This window comes from Apis cerana, linkage group LG7 (genome assembly GCF_029169275.1).
Source record: "Apis cerana isolate GH-2021 linkage group LG7, AcerK_1.0, whole genome shotgun sequence".
NCBI classification, from domain to species: Eukaryota; Metazoa; Arthropoda; class Insecta; order Hymenoptera; family Apidae; genus Apis; species Apis cerana.
In genome coordinates, this window is record NC_083858.1 from 10,084,909 (window position 1) to 10,106,535 (window position 21,627).

General features: G+C 39.9%; 1 protein-coding gene and 1 long non-coding RNA gene across 2 annotated transcripts in view; one reads left to right on the forward strand and one right to left on the reverse strand.

The window, feature by feature from the left end:
* The window catches only part of LOC107999229 (UPF0489 protein C5orf22 homolog), a 761,052-nt gene extending 745,506 nt beyond the window's left edge, over positions 1 to 15,546 (forward strand). The window contains exons 7-8 of the mRNA XM_062077142.1: positions 7,575 to 7,793; positions 9,988 to 15,546. Of these exons, the coding sequence (XP_061933126.1) occupies positions 7,575 to 7,793; positions 9,988 to 10,117 (349 nt within the window). The 3' untranslated portion in view covers positions 10,118 to 15,546. The remainder of the gene's footprint in view (positions 1 to 7,574; positions 7,794 to 9,987) is intronic.
* The window catches only part of LOC114577724 (uncharacterized), a 162,589-nt gene that overhangs the window by 115,454 nt on the left and 25,508 nt on the right, over positions 1 to 21,627 (reverse strand). The gene's annotated exons all lie outside the window — the stretch shown is intronic.

Sequence of the window (21,627 nt, forward strand, 5' to 3'; positions counted from 1 at the left end):
TGAGATGTTAATAAGCGCTCGATTTCCGCTCCATGGATCGTGGCTAAAATTCCTCTCCAAGGGTGGAATGGCGACAATGAGTCGAGGAAAAGGCGAAATCGTTCGCGGATGATTGTGTCGCGACCAAAAAAAAAAAAAGAAAAAATTCGAAGGGAAAGGATGAAGGAAGAAGGAGAAGTTGGTTAACTCCACTCCTTTCGTCCACTCGCGATCCTCCTCGATCCAAGGATAATTGCATTAATTTATTCCCGATCCGGCGCAGAAATTCCAGATCCTTCGGGCTAATTACGTTATTAAACGACCCCGCGCCTCCTTCTTCCTCCAGGATTACGAGTCTCTCGATAAAATTCCTCGGGGAGAGGAGGACCACCACCTTCCTCCCTCGACTGGTTCATCGACTTCGTTCCTTCTTGCCACTGTTAAATTGCAATTTATACGAGTCGCGGCCGCGCGTGGATGCACGTGGAAGGGGATGAAGGGAGGGTAGAGTGAAGAGTTCTTAAAAAAAATTATTACCACCCGTCTCCCCGACGGTATTCAACCGCGATCGATCGACGATGGGGACGATGAGTGACAAAGGGAAAGTTCGTTAAGCCGTTCCAACGAATTGTCGATCGTGCTCGCAATTAAGACCACCATCGAGAGTTATACTCGCTTCGATTTTCGTCGAGTTTACGGTACGAGTTCCGGCCAGCCACCACTACTACGTATCCCCGTGTGCCAGACCTTTTCACATCCTTCCCCTCCCTCTTCGAAGGTTATGACGGTCGATCCATTTTTGTTTCCTCCGAGAATTTTGTTTCCTCCACATAGAAATATAGGCTAAGACAGCTGATGCACGGATGCGATATCATTTACATAAAAGGCCCTGATTTAAGGCACCGCCTCGGGATCAGGATGTTGCTGTACGCTTCGTCGTGAAGACAAGCAGGCGCTCTTGTGGCACGGTTGTGCCGCATGAAATTTATAATTAGTAGGGGCTGGCTCTATGCAAATTATCCTGACAATAACAGCGACCATGCGATCTATCCTTGTAATCGTATCGTGTTACTCGTGTTTCTCTCTCTGTCTTTCTTGTCTCGTTGAATATAATCGGTCATGCAAATGTTCGCGGTGAAGAAGAGATAATCTCTCTGTCACCGATATCTTGTAATGTTTATTGATTAGGAACTCGGTTCGTGAGAATTGTTCTCTTTTGATCATTGTGTTCGTGTTTCGAATTTTCAAATTCGTATCTTGCATACATATATTTTCCTACATTATTTATAAATTTCTTATGTAAAATACAATTAGCTGGATAATAGAATTTATACAAGGAGATTATGAAAAATTAATCGATCATTTATTAAAATATAAAACTTGTGGGATAATCAACATCCTGTTGTATTTCTTATCACTTTCACTTCCTACCTTCTTTATTCTTAATTTCTCTCGGTAGTTAAATTATCAACGAATGCTCTTAGAGAAGGGGGTTGGTCCCTCGAGCGAAATTTCATGCAAATAAACATGCTAGTTACGTTCCAATTCGTGGATGAAAAGAAACGTGAGCGAGCGGCGAAACACGAAAATAAATCTTTAATACCGTCTGCATTCAATTATCGTTGGCAGAGAGCGGGAAGAAGGAACCAGGGGCGATAGAATCGGGAGAGAGAGAGAGAGAGAGAGAGAAACAAGAAGAAAGGCGCATACGTCAAAATGAGAACCTGGGCCTTTCGAATTTCTAATGAAGTGTGTGAACTTCAACCCGTTTCCTAGGCGTAACCTAATTAAATCGTGAACGTGTATGCAAATTTTCGCGCAGCGGGACAGACCAGCCTCCCTTTTCTTCCTCTCTCACCCTCTCCCTCCTCGTGCACGGGGGTTTCGTACGACGATTTTGCGCGACACGTATTCTCAGTCAATGTCGAATCGACCGTTAATTAATTAATTTCACGCAGAGGGATCCAAGGGTGGTTTACATTCCGTTATATAAGATTCAAATTTTCAATAGTAACTGCGACTGGTAAGGAAATTTCGGCTAATTAATTCTCGTTTCAACGAATGATTTATTTTTCTCTTTTATTACGTTTCGAGAATGTGTCATCATTAATTTTTCAAACATTTAAAAATTCCCCTTATTTAGTAATAGTGAAAATGTAATAGTTATATAGAAATAGTAGTTTAATAAAACTATTTATAGTAATATAGTTCTTCAATTTAATCGATTTAAAATCCTTGATGAGGACTTAATTATTTCATTTCCAATAAATTTATATCGTTAACGATCTGTGTTTCAATTATTAAAAAAAAAAGGAAATATAGAAAAATGTAGGAACCTGTGTCGTTTGATGAATGATTTCTTTAACACGGTACATCAAAGTGCAACCTGCGTGTCCCGCAATGTAGCTGAATGCATCGTGTATCGACAATGGTGTTGATGGTTCGATGGGGATGAATATCTATTGATTGGCAAAGCCACCCCTCAGAATCGCCTCGATATATAGGCGTATACCTGCCTCAACCCCAAATACGTTGGTGCTACCTGCGAGTATGCAGCAAATTGTCCTGTTTTCAGGGCCACGTGCCACGAGTCAGGTACATCCATGACACGCATCGTTGTCCTTTTCAATTTTCACAATCGATACGGATAATAAGCATTAAAATCTTTAAAAAAAAATTAATCAAACCTACGAGCAAGTGTGAGTATCATCGTCGAGAGAAATTAATAATATTCGACTACTGTGAAATGTGAATTTCGCATTTCATTATTATTATTAATTATTAAATAATGAAAAAGTAAATATCTATAGTAATATTGTGTCTTTACATCATAAAAAAAGTATCTTTTTATTGTTAATAATTGGTAAGAAAGAATTTCGTTCAGAATCTCTAAAAAAAATTTATTCTCAAAAGGGTTAAAAGTGTCAAGAAAATAGGATCACGATAATTTAGAAAGTTATACTTAAATTTATGACTTAAATTGTTGATCGTAAATTATAGAGTGATTTGTTATTCACCACGATCTCGAGAGAATTCGAGAATGGTTTCTCGCGTTTGGGATGGCGATAATTATCTTATATTCTATCGGAATCACTGTGTTTAGTATAATAAAGATGATAGTAGAAAATTGCTAAGGGGAATAATCTACTCAAATATCTCATTAAATTTGGGAAGATGATCTAGAACCCGGAGGTTAACTCGGAAATGATCGCATATATCAGAAATCGCGTTATTAATCCAAAAATCCAAGCAATAATTCCAAAGATTATACATTCACGCTTCCCTACCTACGTATTATCAAGATTGTTTTAAATAATTAGCCATTTTCAATGAACTCACCGTATATTATTATAAAAATTATCTATATCTCTCTATTATTCTCAAATAAAATTCTCATAAAGAAAAATCGTAAATTCTTTAAATAGAATTATCGATGTGTATTTCGTTGAAATTAAACAATTTCTTAATTTCTTATTCTTTTTTTTTTCGCGTATATTAAACAAAATTGTTTAACTTCTCTCTGGTATCCTTTCGTATACTTTCATACATCTCTATTGTCTGCATTTTCAATAAGTGCATACATATTATAATTACAAAGCAAAGCTTTGAATATAACGGACACGTGTTTTAAATATCCACGCGATGAGCTTTTACCTTCGATCACACGCATGATCGCAGCTAGATCCACATCCATTAAAAATTGGTAACTCGATATCGGGGGTTATTGTCCTAACGTTCTCGACGCACATGCCTAGAAAGTTTGCTCGGTTATGCAAGAGACCCGAAGAAAGCGATACATTTATTATGCATATCTAAACAATATCCTGGACGGGTTTCCCCGTGAACGGTGTTTGTTCATGCGCACAATTTCGTATCGCGTTCAATCTTCCATCCCGGAACATGAAAAGTTCTACTTAACGTGCCTTCCTCTATATTTTCTCAGGCAAATGTTATTTGCGCTTACATCCATTCAGATGGTGGAATAATAATCCTGGATAGACGTTGGATAAAATTTAAAAGTTGTCGATGGAAGAGAAATCAATTCGGATTCTCTTTATTCGTTAAAAAATAATATTATACGTATATAATTGATTTTCTGAAATAATAATTTCGCGTGAATTATGATACTAAAAAGTGGTAAGTGAATGCCGCGTTAAAAAGCACGCGTGTAACGAATTTTTTCAACCTAATCTATAATTCATCTTGTTGATCAGATATATTGTATTATCAGAAACAATTTATCATTATATCTTTTATCTAACATGCTCACTGCGTGTCACTGTGCAAATAACGTATTGGTTCTTTAAACGCAACGTTACTTGCCCGATCTATTTAACGTCGCACGACCACTGTTTCAAGCGATACTTTCAATTTTCCCCAAACGATTTTCATCGAACGATTAATAATACAACTCGTTATTATATATGCAGAAATTAGTGCATACAGTGCTGATCCACCGGCTTTGTATTTCTCTTTATTAATAAAAGATTAACGAGTACCCAACAATTTAAAATTTTAAATTAAAACGTTCATTCGGTTTATCGCATCTTTCCTTAGAATTTTCGAATATTTAATTTGTTTCGTCGCAGAAAAACAATTTCCATCCCCTTGTCACATCCAGCGTCAAAATTCCAAGCCCAACGTAATGAATTCGTGCTATCGATTACTGCTATAATCGTACCGTTTCCAAAACGTTTGCCAAACCGTAATGGAAAAAGAAGATATCTAAAGAAGGAAGAGGAACGAAGAAGGGGAGGGCCTCCCTCCCCTTCGGGTATATCCGGATACAGCTCCTCTCCTGTCAGTCGTATGTCAACCCTTGTTGTTTTTTTGCCGCGCTCTTAATAATTGATCATCTGATTACGATACATTATACCCTCTCCCCTCCCCCCTTTTTTTTCTCCACTTTGGTACACGGTGGCGATAGAGAGAGAGAGAGAGAGAGAGAGAAGGAGAGCATTATTCGTGCATCCGAGGGAAACGGAGAGTGAACAGGGCGAAACAGAGAGAGGGAAACTTTTTTTTCTTTGCCGTCGCATGGCCGAGGGACGACCATTTGCATATAGGTCTCTCCCCCCTCCCACCCTTATCGACAAATACACCGGGGGCGCCCCTCGTAATGAGGGACCCCCACCACTCTCCCTTCTCCTTTATTTTTTCCAACGTGGACCGCCATTGTCCGTTAACTCATTCGACGTGGACCAGCTTCTGTATCTCTCCCTTCCTTCCTCGTCGTTATCCTCTTCATCTTTTCCACCGACCTTTGTGCCTTTCGTTCACCCTGTGTGTTACGAAGCTACCACTCGATGTTCCGTCTGTCGTCCGTGTGTCGAACGAATTCGGGGATGGGAACTCGCGTTAAGGAGAGGGAAAAAAAAAAAAAAAAAAAAAGGAGAGGAAAAAAAAAAAAGAAAATAGTGACAGGGAATAAGAGAACCGGTTACACGTCGAAAAATATGAATCGTAGAGATAGAGGTGAAAAAACGTTGGAAGGACACTCTTTAACTGCATCTGCTTTTTCGAGATATGAATGTAGGGAAAAAAATTAATGAATGTGGAGGGAAGACGATAGAACGTTTACGTTGTAGCGCAATGAGAGACGACTTAATCTTGTTCTTTTTTTTTTATTATCATGCGAAGATATGTGTTCATCGAAGAATATTCTATTAAATTGATAATGTATTGAAAATTGTAGCATAAATTAAACGAAGATGATTCTTCGCGTTTGCTTCTGAGAAAATTATTTATAAAAATCTTCTTAAAAACGGAGCCTCTTATCAAAAATTGTCTCTCCTTCGATTTGAATCGTATCCCATTTTCCATACAATCTATACAAAACAAGAAAAGGAATATTTTCACAAAAAAAAAGAAAGTATAAATTTACGTAAATATCTATAACAAATTTCAATCGTCGAAGAATCGTAGAATCGAAGAAATAGACGTTCAATAAAAAATTACCGAATTAGTTGGCATCAGGTTTGCGGATACCAGGTCACGGAAAGTAAGGGACCGGTTTCATAGCCTCAAGAGGCCGATCGTTACCAACTTCGTTACACAACTGTTAGGATAATCTGCGGCAAGGATCATGAGCCGTGATACACGTACGCGGCGTATGTATGTAGGTTGTGTCCGGCGTAGGGGTGAGGGCAGGTGTACTTTCCGAGAGAATAATTAATATTCAGCGAGGAAAAAGTGGGCGATGGTCTTCTCTTATGAACAGTTAGCGCGTTAGCAAACGGGGCACACATCGCTTCTAGACAAGCAGCTGGTCCTCTCCAGGGGAAAAGACTTTCGGGGCCCAATTATGTTCGTCGTTGTCGATCGTACCTCTACGCACCCGTAATTGTTTCACGTTTGATCTGCCATACCTGTGCGCCCCGAAATTTCCTGGGATCGATTTTATCTTCCGCGTTCCTGGAACTTTTGAATTTCTTGCCGCGACAATGATCTCTCGCGTGACGTATCAAAAGCGATACGAAATTTTTTTTTCAAATATAATAAAAAGTACGTATATAATACATAATTCTACGTGATACGAAATTTGGAAACCCAATTTCAAGTTTAAATTATTTTTATTTTATCTGAAAGGAAATAGAAATTTAACAGATCGATATGAAAACTTACATTGTGAAACAAAATTATGATTTTTAGAGGAATAAGAAGAGAATTCGAATGGAGGAATGCTCAAAGTAAATTATTCGCTAAAAATCGATAGAATTTAATCGATCAGGAATTTCTAACGATAATCGAAAAACTATGTCAAGAGTGGAACGACGAAGGAAGAGCGATTTCGCGAATAAATCGTAATCCACTAACATAGATATCGGCAATCTTGGAATGGAATCTCGGTAGCCTTGATAACGGAAGCGTGTAGACCCGGGCCGTAGGACGAATTGCAGCTGCAGAAAACGAGGAAAACTTATGATCAGATAAGAGAGGGAGAGAACCGTTATAAAAGAGTTAGAGAAAAAGAGATAGTGGGCGAGGGGGCGGGGAGGAAGCGGAGTACAAATTACGACCACCCGGAAACTGGTGGTCTCGTGGCCGTGTTAACTTTCGTCGCGTGCCTTCGGGAAATGCCTCAACTTTTGTAGCCACGTGTTATCGTCCTGGCATTATAAACTTTCCATTGCCCGCCCTTTCCCTCTCTCTCTCTCTCTCTCTTTCCATTTTCCCTTTCCTCGTTCGCCTTCATTATTTACGACACGTTAACGAAATTTACCAGTCTGCTCTTGCACTGGACTCTAGAATTTTGTGACTCGGTCGAATCTTGGTACAACTTTCTCTTACGCATTCCCATATTTTTGATTCTTTAATTTTGATTTGCAATTTCTTTGATTTTTGTTTAAGTTTTATGATAATGATAATTATGGTGTGATGAATATAATGAAGAATTGATCAGAATATGTAAATTGCAAAAGGCAAAAGAAACTGATTTAAGATAAAGTAATGTGATAAAAAGAAATATATAAATTTCATTCGAATAATGCTAATAGAAGAAAACTGAGTGTATTATTTTTATCTTTAATATTATTATTATAAGTAATTATTATTATAAAGTGGTATCAACTTGTATTATTTTTTTATTCTTTCAGATACGAGGCTGTACAACTGATCTATCAAGAGCTGACCAGCGTTTACAAGCAATCGGAAATTGATTGGAAAATGATACACGATGCAGGATGCACCAGAGACGATACAGATTTGCCACACCACGTTACTAAGCCGAATGATCTCGATCGATTGATCAGCGGAACGTTCAGGTCCTTTTTGGCTGCCTTGCCTGCTCCTCCCACGATTGTAACGATTGCGAGGTAATTTACCTAATTCGCACTTAAAAATTATTTTTTATTCCGATAACTACTCTGACAAAAAATCTTTATACTAAATCTTTCTTTTATGGAAATTTAAATTCGCAAAATTACGAATAATATTTTTCCAAACTTTGCGTTTTTCACGTTCTGACGAATCGTATTATTATTGTATTATTATTGTAACGAATCGTATCGTTTTACAAAAATATTATTTTCCAGAATTCTAATCCAATCGATCGTGCAAAATATTATTATTACGAAAATTTAATTCAAATCCTCTCTCATGATACGTTTAAAATTTAAGAAAATAAAGGAGAGAGCATCCCTCCGAAAGGAATGGATGCTAATAAAAATATCCGTCGATAAAAATCCAGCCGCGAAACGTTTTTAAAGCTCGTCAAATTGAATTCCAAGGCTGTCCGCCTCTATCTTCGATAGAGAGCGGAGGCAGGGTCGCAGATGGCGTGGAAGAAGATGCTGGGAGGGCTGGAAATAGAGAAAAAGGGAGGATCGTAAGGGGTGGTATGGTTGGGCCGGGCGAAGGGTGGGTTCATGGACGTTCGGCTACCATCAAGCCCCACCCCTCCATGTGGGCCAGGGGTTGCCTCGTAAGGGGTGCACGAAATCAAATCCCGACCTTTCGGCACTCGTTGTCAGATGTCTCTGTCTTCGATGTCCCGCGACAGATGCTAATTATTCCTTTATCTCTGTTCCACGCTCTAGTTGGCCGGATGATTAAGGCGAGACACGGTAATCCGTTTCTCAATTTTCCCCGGCTCTCGTAATAAACACGCCACGCCACGAGAAATTGTGATTTATGAAACACATACGCGGCAGACGCGACGATACTAATGAGATCACGTCTGCCGAGAGAGGAAATCTTTCCACGGTTGTACTCGAGATGTGCTCGTCGAATAGTGACGAATTCTTTGAAATTTATAGCTTTGCGATACGTGTAATATCGACGTGATATTTTTATAAATTGAGTTACGATTGGAAATGTGTTTAGGATATTATATGATAATAACGAGAGAATTTTTATACGAGCGTATAACAATTGATTGGTATAACTATAATTTTATCGATATTTTTATAACTCTAACTATATAATATGTCATTGTTATACAAGTTTAAATATCAATTCGTGCATGAATCTTTTTTGATATGAATGTTAAAAAATTCGATTTTATATGCAATGGAATTCAAAAAAAACGATCGCATATCAAACAATTTTTCATTTATATAAAAGAGGATTTACTTTTCTTTCTTTAAAATAATTTCACTCGAGCACGCGTGATATTTCAAAAATCATTTTAAATTCAAATCTCGTAAAGATCCATCATACACAAAGTCACATATGACAATTCTTGGATATTACAATTTATTTTATGCAAAAAAAAAAAGAAAAAGAGCAGAAATATTTACCGTATCGAAAAGAAGACAGGATATCTAAAATCGTTAATTCATTTCGTAAAACGTCTAGCAGAAATTATGCAATGAAAACGCGGATGGAAATAATAGAATGATCCGTAAATGGTTGATTTGGCGCCATCTCGTGATAAAATTAGGGAAATAGTATTCGGACTTCCGGCGGTGGCAGAAAAAAAATCGATTTCATCCCACTTGCAGCCCTCGACGACCCTTTGGTCTCCACCCCCAGCACCCCTCACTTCCGGGAAAGACGCGGAAACGCCGCCGGATGTCGCCTCTGGACGGCATCCGAGGTTCTCTTTCAGTTTGCCAGACGGCGATTAAACAGAAACAAAAAGTGAAAACGAATTTAACGAGCAAGAATAAACTATTTACCATGGAAAAATATAAATTTCTTTCTAGAGATTTACTTCGAACTTCCTTGAATCTTCGATCAATTCAATTTCTATTAATTATTATTCCTCGATATTTATTTGATTTTATTCGCAATATTTCTTTTCGTATATAAAATATTTTATTTATTTCTCCTAATACATTTGAAATCATATGAATAAGATCATCACTTTTGCATCGATTCTTATCTTAAACGTAATTAATTTAAAAATATATAACGAAATGGATATTATCGATAAATAATTCTGAAATAATTTTTCTTAATTCTTCGAAAACTCAGGATCACGAATAATTAAATGCTTATTGATTATTGATGCACAACATCTTAATGAAAAAGATGCAACGATCAAATTATTATATTCTTTTACAGATCCAGTCAAGACGAATATTGTCCGTCAGAGAACGTGGATCAAATTCAGGTTGGAGTGCTCGAGGAACTTCGCCAACATCTGGGGGATATCGACGTCCAATTGGCCTATCTAAAGGAGGAAACCCATTAACCATTAAAAAATATAAACACACCACCCTTTCTCCCTTCCCCGAGATATACATTTTAATGGGGCGAATTTCATTTTGATTCAATAAACGTTTGTATGAAAAAATATTCATCCCTGTTAATCGTATCCGTTTCTCCAGCGTCATTCCAACGTGGATCGTAAAAATAGACCCTCGGCTCGAGCACTCGTCGTCGTTATTAAGACAACGAGTACTCGGGTAAGGGCCAAATGAAAAGCTCGTAAAGACTAATTACTGGTGCTCGAGGGAGGGGTGGATAAAGGAAAAACTAAGTCGAGAAGTCGTGCATCGTGAATCGATGGAATACATCAGAAAGATCAGAAGGCGAGCAGGAAGAAGGAAACTGGCACGTCTTTGATCAGAGCTACGATTTACATAAGATCGGTGCCACTGGTCCATTATAAGAGCACAATGCCAATCTGAAGGTTGGTATTTTTCTTTTTTTCTTCTTTTTCTTTTTTCTTTTCCTTTTTTTCTTTTTTTTTTTGCGCAACCAGCACACCCTGCATCCCCCTCTGTCGTTTCTCGTTTCACGCCGACCGCCCATTTGCATACCGTAGGCCAGTTTCCCACACGTCTTAACAACGATCGTCCCTTCTTCCTCTTTCTTACGAGCTTACGAGTTTCCGTCTCTTTTCGTTTCCCTTTTGCTCGTAACCCTTTTCACCGAGCCGGGACAAAAAAGGCAAGGAAGAGTGTAAAAAAGACGCCTTCCTTCTTCCAAGATGCTGGCGTCTCTTGAAACTGAGAAACGAGACCTTCGTGGATATGCCATTCAAATTCTATAATGAACGTACGTGTATGTATAATGTTTTTTGCCTATCGAATTTCTGCCGCGCAATAAACGCGAGAAATTTTTGCCGGAGAGATTCTAATCTTAGAAACTATTTTTAATATCTAATCATTATGTTAATTTTAATTCTATTTTTTGGAAGATAACGTAAAATGGTCACCTTTTTTTTTTTTTATTTAATTGTGTATTTGTTGTGCTGTGGTTCTTAAGTTTCAAGAAAACGTGAAAGAATCCCTGTTAATATACTTGATTGCGCGTAATTTAATTCCGCTATGGGTAATTTAATTCTACCACGTCCTTCGAGTTACTTTTGACTTAATTACGCTTCTTCTATGATTAAAAAAATATTCTTAAGTTTCGGAGAAACGCGAAAGAATCCTTGTCAATATCATCGTATCATCTGATTACACGTTGGAATATTAAAAAATTCGGGGATCGAAATTAAAAGTTTCATTAATAAAATCAATATTCAACATCTTTCAGCTTGAACACGATCTATCACATTCCAATCATTACCGATCAAAGTTAAAAATTAAATAACGAAAAAAAGGAAAAGAAATAAATTGTTAAAAAAATTAGAATCAAGCAGAAAAATTTTCCAATTGAAAGGTTTTCCATCGATTCGTCGATTATTCGTCTTGAAATGACTCATTCGCCGATTAAAACGATCGTACAATTGCGCGTTAAGGGGGTAGCACAGTGGCAACGGGCGATAACGCGCGAATAAACGTTAAATGGACAAGGTGAATGCGGAAGTGCGATTGTGGAGAAGGGACGAATTTTAAAGAACCGCAAGGAAAGTTTACGAGCTGGCAGGCTCGCGTAATGACTGTCGTTAACCACGGTGCAGGCCTCTCTCGGTGGAACCAAGACCTTTGTATGCTAATGACAGGGTGGTCCGATTTCAGCCACCCTGAGTAAAAAATCTTAGGGGTCAACAGACCCATCGTTCGGCCGAGTTTTAAATCTCCCTCGAGTACCATTGACCTCGAATTAAAAACGGGCTCGACCTTTGACCTTTGTCGTGAAAACTTTACGACCAACCGTACGGTTTTCTTTTTCTTTTTTTTTTTTTTCTTCTCCTTCTAAAAGTCATTGACGGATACGATTACCTCCCCCTCCTCTTTCTCCTCACCGATGCTTTCTTATTCGTGCAAAATTAACTTTCGGTTCGGTGCTCGTCCCTATAACGGTGTATGGCAAGAATTCACGAGACCCTCGGGACTAGAGATGTGTAACCATTCTCAGAAGTAATACGTGCATTGATATTCATTAAACTGCTTCGACTGAATTCTTGGCTTAGAAAGAAGAAAGGAATCTTTGGAAAGTATTGCACGAATAAGCCTGGTTTCAATTGTTAATGGAATTTCTTGTTCATTTCTTACGAATTATGTTATTTATTTGAGAAATTTTTTTTAATCTTTTTTTTTACTTTTAAAAATATTTGTTTAGAATATGGAATTAGAGATCATGAATGTTTATGGAAATTTTAATTTGTATACAACTATAAATAAGATCTGTTTCATTTTCTTAATATTGTAATATAAATATATAATATACAATTTAAGTACACAAACGTTTACAATTTAATTATAAAGCGAATGAAATAAAATATAATTTTAAAAGAAACTATGGAAAATATTAATTTCGATTATTGTACAAATTTAAATTCACATAATAGGAAATTTTGAAAAATTTAAAATATCGAAGTAAAAATTATATTGTTTGAAGAACATAACTAATAGAAAAGAATGTTTTTCGTCACAGTCTGAACACAATTTCAAGCGTCTCGTTCTCTCTCATGGTTGTTCGGATTTCATTCACCCAGGTGACACCGTGACATTGGGTTCTAGGGGAATTATTCAAAACCAGGTCTGGCTGGCAAAAGTACAGCCGTCCCTGGCACCATAATCCCGTATACGATTTGCATAAAATAGGAACGCAAAAAAGCAACAATCGAGAAAACAAAAATAACAATAAAGATACATAAATCGAACGTTTAATAATAAAAATCGTTTCGAATAAAATTTTTATCTGATCAAATATTATTCAACTGATTGAATTAAAGAAAATTCGAGCAAGTTAATATAAATATTTCTATTAATTTAAAACGAATTTATAGAAAAATTTTTTAAAAAGAATATTATATCTGCATAATTAGAATTCACAAAATTAGATTTATTTTTTATTTATTTCCAAATTTCCAATACTTCTGACACACGCAAATGATTTTCCTCGCTTTAACACTTATGTGTTTATAAATTTTTCCAAGCGATTCTCGCGATTAGAAAAAAAGGAAAGAAACATTTCGAGCCTATAAAACTTGTATTTCTAAACAGATATAACTCCAATTCGTATATATAAATAAAACTCGTAAAAAAAGATTTTCACCAACGTCGATTTCCATCCGAGACAAGTCACCGATCACGGCAAAGGCCGAGGACCCTTTACTCTCGCGTACCTGATGGTTATGCGCGTGACGAAAGAGATCTTCAGAGAGAGGTAAGTATGCTAATCAGCAAGCATAATGCAATATCGATACGCCGGAGAAAGCCAATTATAGCGTGGGGATCTGTCGCGTACGACCTATAGAGATTCTCTTCTCTTTCTCTCCCCCCTCCCCTCTTTCTCTCTCTCCCTCTCTCGTCTATTCCCTCTCGAAACGTCTCCGTGAGACGCATAAAGGGTCGCATACGGGCGATGCACCGGTGAGAAAATGAATAGCAAATGAAAGAAAAAAAGGAGGAAGAACGAGAGAGGACGGGGGCCGGTTGATAGACAACGCCATAGGCGGAGACCTCGTTGGCCGTTGTTCGAAAGTGCTATTTGTATTTATTCCAGGCCTTTGTTCGTAGAGACTCATGGGGAGGAGGGTGGGGCGAGGCGGCGAGAGGGAAAGAGAGAAAAAAATTATTCAAAGACGAGGCGAAAGGGGTGAGGTCCACTAGTCGTTACGGGACTATACGACGTTTCGGTCGGAAAAAATAGTTGCACGCGGCTCGATAGACCGAGCTTGGAATATATATTTGTCGAGCGGAAAGTGGAGTTTTTATTCTTGATTAATAATGGAAGAATCGTTTGAAAGGAATCGCCTCGAAAGTGTAAATTTCGAAAACTAGTAATCCTCCGTAATTCATCTTCGATCGTTTGGAATTTCGGTGTAATTCGATCCAAATTCCTCGAAACAGTTAATCGTTTCGTAAATTTTAGAAAATTTGATCTCGAGAGGAAAAAGGGGGAGAGAGAGAGAGAGAGAGAGAAGGATAATATCCGAGCACGCAACAAAGTTAATCCGAGAAATCGAATTACGGGCAAGTGTTCGCTCCATCGTGCGGATTCCCTCGTTCTCGTTGGGTGCAGTATGTGACGAGATGATCGCATGTGTGTGTGAATGCATCTCGTGCAGCGGATGCAACTGCGAGTGGTCAGTAGCTCGCAAAACGACTGGCCGCTCGGTGCATCCCCTCGGTACTTTTCGATCAACCTCGCGAGTGACACATCGAGCCTACTGCGACACACCACCCACTCGTCTTCCAAACCGTGATATCTTCGCGATTCCATCGAATGAGTTGTCCGTCTATCTATAAAAATCCTCGGACAATCCTCGTTTCGATTAAGATATTCCCCGAACGGATGACGACACGTCTCCACCGACTCGTCCAGTGTCACTCTGTTTACACGGGGAAAAGAGGTGTGGTTTACAAATTCGATTCATAAAATCTGGCACATAACGAGGAAGCGCGACGAACTGTCGGTTCTACGCGGCGCGATAAAGTTTTTAATCACATCTGCACAACGGTCTAAGTTTATTCTACGCGGGGATCGCGGCACGCTTTTCGACGAGAGCGGACAAGTAATTTCATAATGTCGCGGGACGAAGTTCTGACAGTTCTTACATGGTGGCCAGGCCACGGAAGGAAAAGTTCCGTTATAAGTTTTAATGGTACATAAATAAACGGCGACGTTGTAATAGAGTTTCTGCGGGGCGACTTTTCCCGGGCGAGATTCGACGCGAGAACACGGCCTCGTTATAAATATTCAATCGTAACCGTGACATTTTTCTCTCCGTCTCGCTCCCGCTCGCCGGCCACGACGCACGCGTGTCACGCGAGAGACTGGGACGCACGATAAGCTTAATTCGAGTGGCGAGCGTGTGCGGGAATTATACATTAAACGCGGTCTCGGCGGCGGAAAAGAGCCGCGTTTTCGTCGAAATTATAGAAAATTAACGAGCCGTCCATAACGGACCTCGAGAAACCACCCTTGCCGTTCATGCACGAAATAACCACGTCGAGCGATATTATTTTCAAAACGCGGCCGAGCCTGTTATCAGTGTCTTAGTTAGAAGCTTGCTTTTCGTATCTGTCGAAACTTTGCTCCGCTTCTCCCCTTTAAGACGACGTGAATGAATTTCGAGGGAGGCTTTAAACCGTGTATCGAAGTACAACGTAGTTCGACGAGCAATTCGTTAGTGGATTTTGAATCGATGTAACACGAACGATCGACACTAAGGTTTTAGACCAATTTATCAGTGAAATTTTACGAATTACGAGAAGCTACGTGTTACATGGTGCGTGAAAGTGTTGTTCATGAAATAAACAAAGTTTCTTACAGAGTAAATTTTATCGATTTTTCAATTTTATCCAATTATCCCGTAAAATAGTAAAAGCTTATAGAAAGAAGTGTTTCGAAATTTGTAAATTGTTATAAAATGTTATCATGTGGGAAAACATGAATTTACCGAATAATTATGAGTAAACGATATAAAGTATCATCGATTCAAATAACAATATCGATATTCGACCAAGAAAAAAAACAATAAACTATAAACTATATCCGAACTAATTGAAAAAAATGTGTGGATCGATCAGAAAGAACCGAATCTCTCGACACGTCATCGAAATCAATCGAAATTTAAATAATTTTCAAACATGAATATTTATTTTGTTAAAAATATACGTGTATATATATATTCATTTATAGAAATTCAATTAGAATTCGAACGCTACAAGTTCACATAAACGGTATACTCGATATACTCTGTGTTCGGATAATCGTTCGTTTGAACAATATTCAACATTCGAATAATCGGCTATCTCTATCGCAAACAAACGGACGAAAAGAAGAAGATACCTGTGACGAAAGATGGAAATGTCCGAGGAATACATATTTTTTCTTTTTTTTTTTTCATTTTCTTTCCATTTTGCTTGATATTCAATCGCGCGAAGTGAACCTGCCAGAATCCATTGCCGATAAGAGCGGGCGGGAAGTGGGAAGGGGATGAAAGTGGTTGGTGGCTCTCTAATACACGCGGGGGTGCGTGTAATTCCGAGGCCGCGCCATATTTTAACATCGTTCCGAGTTACATTATGTTTCAGCAAAATGGTCGGCGCACACGTGGCAGCAGCGCCCCGTCGACGGGGAGGGTGGTTTATCTCGAATACACAATCCCACCCCGGGCCACCCTCACTCTCTCTCTCTCCTTCTCTCTCTCTCCCTTCCTCCCCCTCTCTCTCTCTCTCTCTTCGTCGAACGCGGCTCAGTCAGGAAGGGTGGAGAGGAAGGGGATGAAGAGCGAAAGAGAGAGAAAAATAGGGAAGGGGGTGAAAGAAAGAAAAAAAGAAAGAGAGAGACTGTGGATGGAAGGCGGTTCAAGGGGATACGGGTGAGAGAGAGAGAGAGAGCGTGGAGGTCGACGACGACCCTCGGCAACCAACGCCCACCACTAGCCACCCTCCACCCCTCTCTCCGTTAGCTTTTGCGACGTCTATACGGCGGAGGGGGTCGGTGGTGTGGAAGGCAACCCGGCACGATGTACGCGAGCTAACGACGTTCTTTCACTTCTCGCGAGCAAGGAAGCGAGACCGACGAAACGAGAGGGATGAAACGGAGAAAGAGGGGGGAGAGAGAGAAAGAGAGAGAGAGAGCTGGTACAAACCGCGTTCCTTCTCTTTCTTTCTTTCTTTCTTTCTTTCTTTCTTTCTTTCCTTACTTGCCTCCTGCTCGCACGTTTCGTTTCTTTTGTGAACATAGACGCGAAAGAGGTGGAAGAGGGAGAGAGTGCAGCAGGTAATGATGTACCGCGGTAAATTTCCTGCGGAAAATTACCCAGGCTGTTGGCCGCGAAGCGAAAGGTAATCATTTTCTTTTTTGCAACAAGCGGCTGCAAACATACGCGTAGCCGTGGCGCTGCAACAATGTCGACTACGATTTATTGAATTATTAGCGGCGCGGGTGCGCGTGGACAGGTAAGGTAACCGTTGCTCCACCCGAGGGTAGGGTAGGGGAGAGGGAGGCGGCTTTCTCAGACGAGCGATTCGTTTGGAATTATTGTTACGGGACATGAAAGAGATCGTGGATCGTTTGATATGGTTTCGATATGGCAGGATCGGTAATCTTTTTTCTTGGCCTACGTCGTAGAGGTTATTGAAAAGATGGTAACTGGTTTATTAAACGAGTTTTAATCGTTCTATTTCCTTTTTTCGCTTTTGCTCGCGAAAGAATCGAATATACATGCATACGGGTAACGCGAAATTTTAATTTTGTTTATCGAAAGTTTGCGGAATGGTTAAATATTTTGCTCCGATGAATAATTTGTGGGCAACGTGTTAATTTTCAAAATACGAAGAGAAAAGTGAATTATTAGAAATGTGTACGTAATGAGAGCGTTTAAACGCTCTCTTCAAACAATTTTAACGGTGAAGTACTTTGCAAAGAATAACATTTGAGTTGAAACTCCTCGATTTTCCTACTCGAAAGTTAAGTAATTGAAGATTATTTGCCCGACGGATAAGGCCAATAATTTAACAGAGCGGAAGTTTGTTACATGAATTAAATCGTAATCTGATGTTGAACAGTAGGTATTACTTCTCGCTTACAGCTTGTTAATCCAACAAGATCTTTCGAATAATTCAAGGAAGTTAATTAAAAGAAGATCGATTCCCTCCTTCGTTATCAAACTGGACGAATCCAAGCATAAAATTTCTTCATAATTAATAACCGGCGAAAACTATCCATCCATTCATCCTTCGAAAACGTATCGATCGCGAGTAAAATCAATTTTATCGAGGGGAACCACCTTTCATCTTAATTTCGAGTTGAAAGAGGGGGGAGGAAACTTTACGAATCGTAAAGTTTCGACGAAACGGTTTCCAAAGAACGAACGAAAGAACGAAAGAAGAGGAGTAAATAAGTGTAGGTGGAATCGTTGTGTCGTCTCAACCAACCGTTCAGTTAATTTGTTCCGGATTAACGAAGCACGGCCGAGCCGTTGCCGATCGGACGAGTACATACTTTTCCCTCCTCGAGAGGGAAACAAGATGTCAACTAGGGAAAGAGAAATTCTTTGCTGTGTAGTAGCTGTGTATGCACGGCAACCCCTCGAAGGCGTATTGTGAACGAGACAGCCGATAATTTGTTTTGGGCCTCTTCTCCCCGATTCGGGAACAGAAGAGATGCCGAGGTATACAACCAACTTTTGCATTGTTACGAAATCGAGTGTCGCATTCGTTGACTGCCGACAATTTCGAACTTTTAATTTGAGTTTGAGGATTCATTAGAGACATTATGCTCCGCCCGGCAAACTTCCAAGCAGCCACGCGAACGCCATCTCCTCCCCCCGAGTCGCAAGTCGCCCAAAACAGTCGCCCGACCCCTGCGCCAAACCCTCCTACCACTCGAATCCCGAAGCACAGATCGAATAATTCCGGATCGTATTCCTTTTCCTCCCTCCCTTCTCTTCCCCATTATCCAAAGGCAACTTTTTCTTCCAACGATCGAAAGACCCGCTTTAACGACGCGTCCACAGTTTTGAAATTACATATAATCGCGATTCCACGGAATCCGGCATATTGCATTCCCCGACAAATTAATCGCAAACTATGAACGACACCGTTCTCCAACATATAATCGTGCAGGCAAGAATTTTGCTTAAATTTCTCTCCCTTCGTTCGAATTATCCCAAGCATACTCCGAGGAACAATTAAAATATAATCTTAATCCGTGTCTTGACACACGATCCACTTTCATCTATCACCCTCCCCTTTCCTCTTCTCTTCCTTTTTTTCTTTTTCCTTTCTCGACACGAAGGTATCCCATCGTCAGTGGCAAGATCGCGAGTGAATCGATACCAGAGGTAGATGTACAGGGTCGAGCGATGGAGAGAACGAGACAGGGCGGAAGGGACACGGGGGTGGAAGGGATGTGAGGGTGGTTTTTGAGGGAGATGTTTCGTTCGTAGGCAGTAGGTTTCACCCCCTCCCTCCATCCACAAGTCCCGAAGCATAATCTCCGTCCCTCTGGCCCGTCTCTTTCGCATCCCTCTACCCCCCTCGACGACTCGGTGAAGCTCGCTCATCCTCTGTTCCACGGGCGCAGCCCTCTCCACCCATCTCCGGTGTAAAACCTCCCCCCCACGTTGCCGTGACGTAAATGCCAGAGAAATGGGCTGGAGGGGCTGCGAGAACGTGGCGTGGGCAGTGACGCGTGTGCACGCAGGAAAACTCTTCTTATTTATATGCTCCATGCTGCCATGGCGAATCGATATTTCGCATGAGTTCACTTGGGAAAAGGAGAGGAAAAGAGGGAAGAGGGAAAGGAAAAGGGAAAGGAGGAAGGAAGAAGGTCACCCTAGCGTGGCAGGGGACGGAGAACGATTTCCTTTTCCGCTTTTAGCCAGAACGATGGCTACTTTTCTTGTGTATCCTGTTTTTCCCCTGCCACCCTTCGTCGCAGGAGACTAAACGCTGATACGAGGAAAGAATCCTGCAACGATGGAAGCTTGCTTGTAGCTTCCTTCGATGTAGCTCCATGCAAGGATCTTCTCGAGAATTGTTATTATTATTTTTTTATTATAGTTGGAATATTCGAATTCTCAAGATGAAAATACGGATCAATAAGTATATTCGTGCAAATTCTTTTTTTGTCAATTCATTTTTCTCTAGAGAAATAGAAAAAAAAATACTGATTGTTAACCTCAGAAAAATTGTATTCTCTTCTCATATCATTATATTCAATCGTGATAAATCATCGATACTGATTGAAGTCGGATAAAGACAGTTTTCCTTATAAACTTCAATCGTTGTAAACAAATTTCTTAAGATTAAAAGTTGAATATTAAAAAGGGAAGAGTTTTGGAAGCAAGAATTTCCAATTAAAATTAAAAAAAAGGAAAAAGTATGGCGACAGATAATCGGGCAACATTTTCCAAAGGTCATACACTTTTGTAAATTCACATTACACATCATAGTTGGCAAGATTAAACCAAAGAGCGGAAGAAACGTAGGAAGAAAGGGGAAAAAGGGGGGGTGGCCAGAAGGATAGGAGGGTGGATCGCGGTTGGGCGGAGGGAGGCGGATGAAACGTAGTTGGTCCGTATCAGCATAATGTAGATATCTATTCCTTGCCTCTTCCGTTAGCTTCGAGGTTTGGAGATGGGTGGAATACGAGACGGGGGATGAAATTGAAATGAAACTACCCGAAGGAGCAGACGGCCCCGCGGCTTTCCAAACCCGGAGAAAGATTAAAACGCGACCGAATGGATGCGAAAGAAAGTTTTGCCGCCCAACTATACTCCGTCTAAACTAGAAACGATCTCTCTGTGTGTGAATGTGTGTGTGTTTGTATGTGTGTATACGCGGCCAACCTTACTCCAGAGACCGTCTCGGCCGATTCTTTCTATAACTGGAAACTAACCGGAAAATTTGAATGTAATTGTTCAATTATAACTTTATATTATATTATTCGCTCTTAAGGGCTTTCCAATTTCTAACTTTTTTTCTCTTGTTACTGACCAAGGATATTGCGATAAATATCGTGCTCCTTGAAGAATTGTTTGTAAAATAAATATCTATACGAACTTTTCTTTATTGTTTATTAGCACGGAAAATAAAAGTACTTTAATCTTTCAATTCGTATCAATTTGACTATCTCCCTCGATTAGAAGATTTGGGAATGTCGTACGTATGAAAAAGTTCAATTTTCTCGTTATAAAGGCGAATCAAAGAAACATATTTTAACATATTCCATCATAGAAACGTAAAAATCGAGCTCTCCCTTCTCTCTCGATACGATAATCAAAGGATTAAAATTATCGATTAATCCCGAACGAAGAGAAAGATTAAATTTCCGATAAAACTTTTCCGGTCATTATAAAATTAGGAGGTGAACACGTGCGGTGAAGAGTTGCTTAAACTCCGCGCGATAAGCGGTCTATCAGTCTCGCTGTCCCTTTCCAACCCTGTTTCCTGCTTCTTGCGCCATCGTGGTCCAAAGAAAGTAAGCGCGTGGCGGTATGAAATGGAATTAATTATGAGAGCGTCTCAACAGGTGGGTGCAGACGTCTTTAAACTCTGATCGTCTCTCTTTCTCTCCTCCCGCTCTCGTTCATTCCCGCTCTCTCTTCCATCCACAACCCCCACACCTCTCGCCGACAATTCATCCCTTCCCCCCTCCCACCCGACCGGCCACCCCTTTTCGCCTTGTCCCGGACCGTCCTCAAGTAATTTACTAAGAAAATAAATAGAAGACGAGAGAGATAAGGAGAAAGAGAAAGAGAGAGAGATCGTGAAAAAAAATGGAAGGTTAAACGAGCGCGTCGGCGCGCGATCTTCGGCTTCCTTAATTGAAGAGAGAGAAAGAGGGGGAGAAGGGGAGGAGGCGAAGGAAGGAAATAAGAGAACTGGAACTCCGCATAAAAGAATG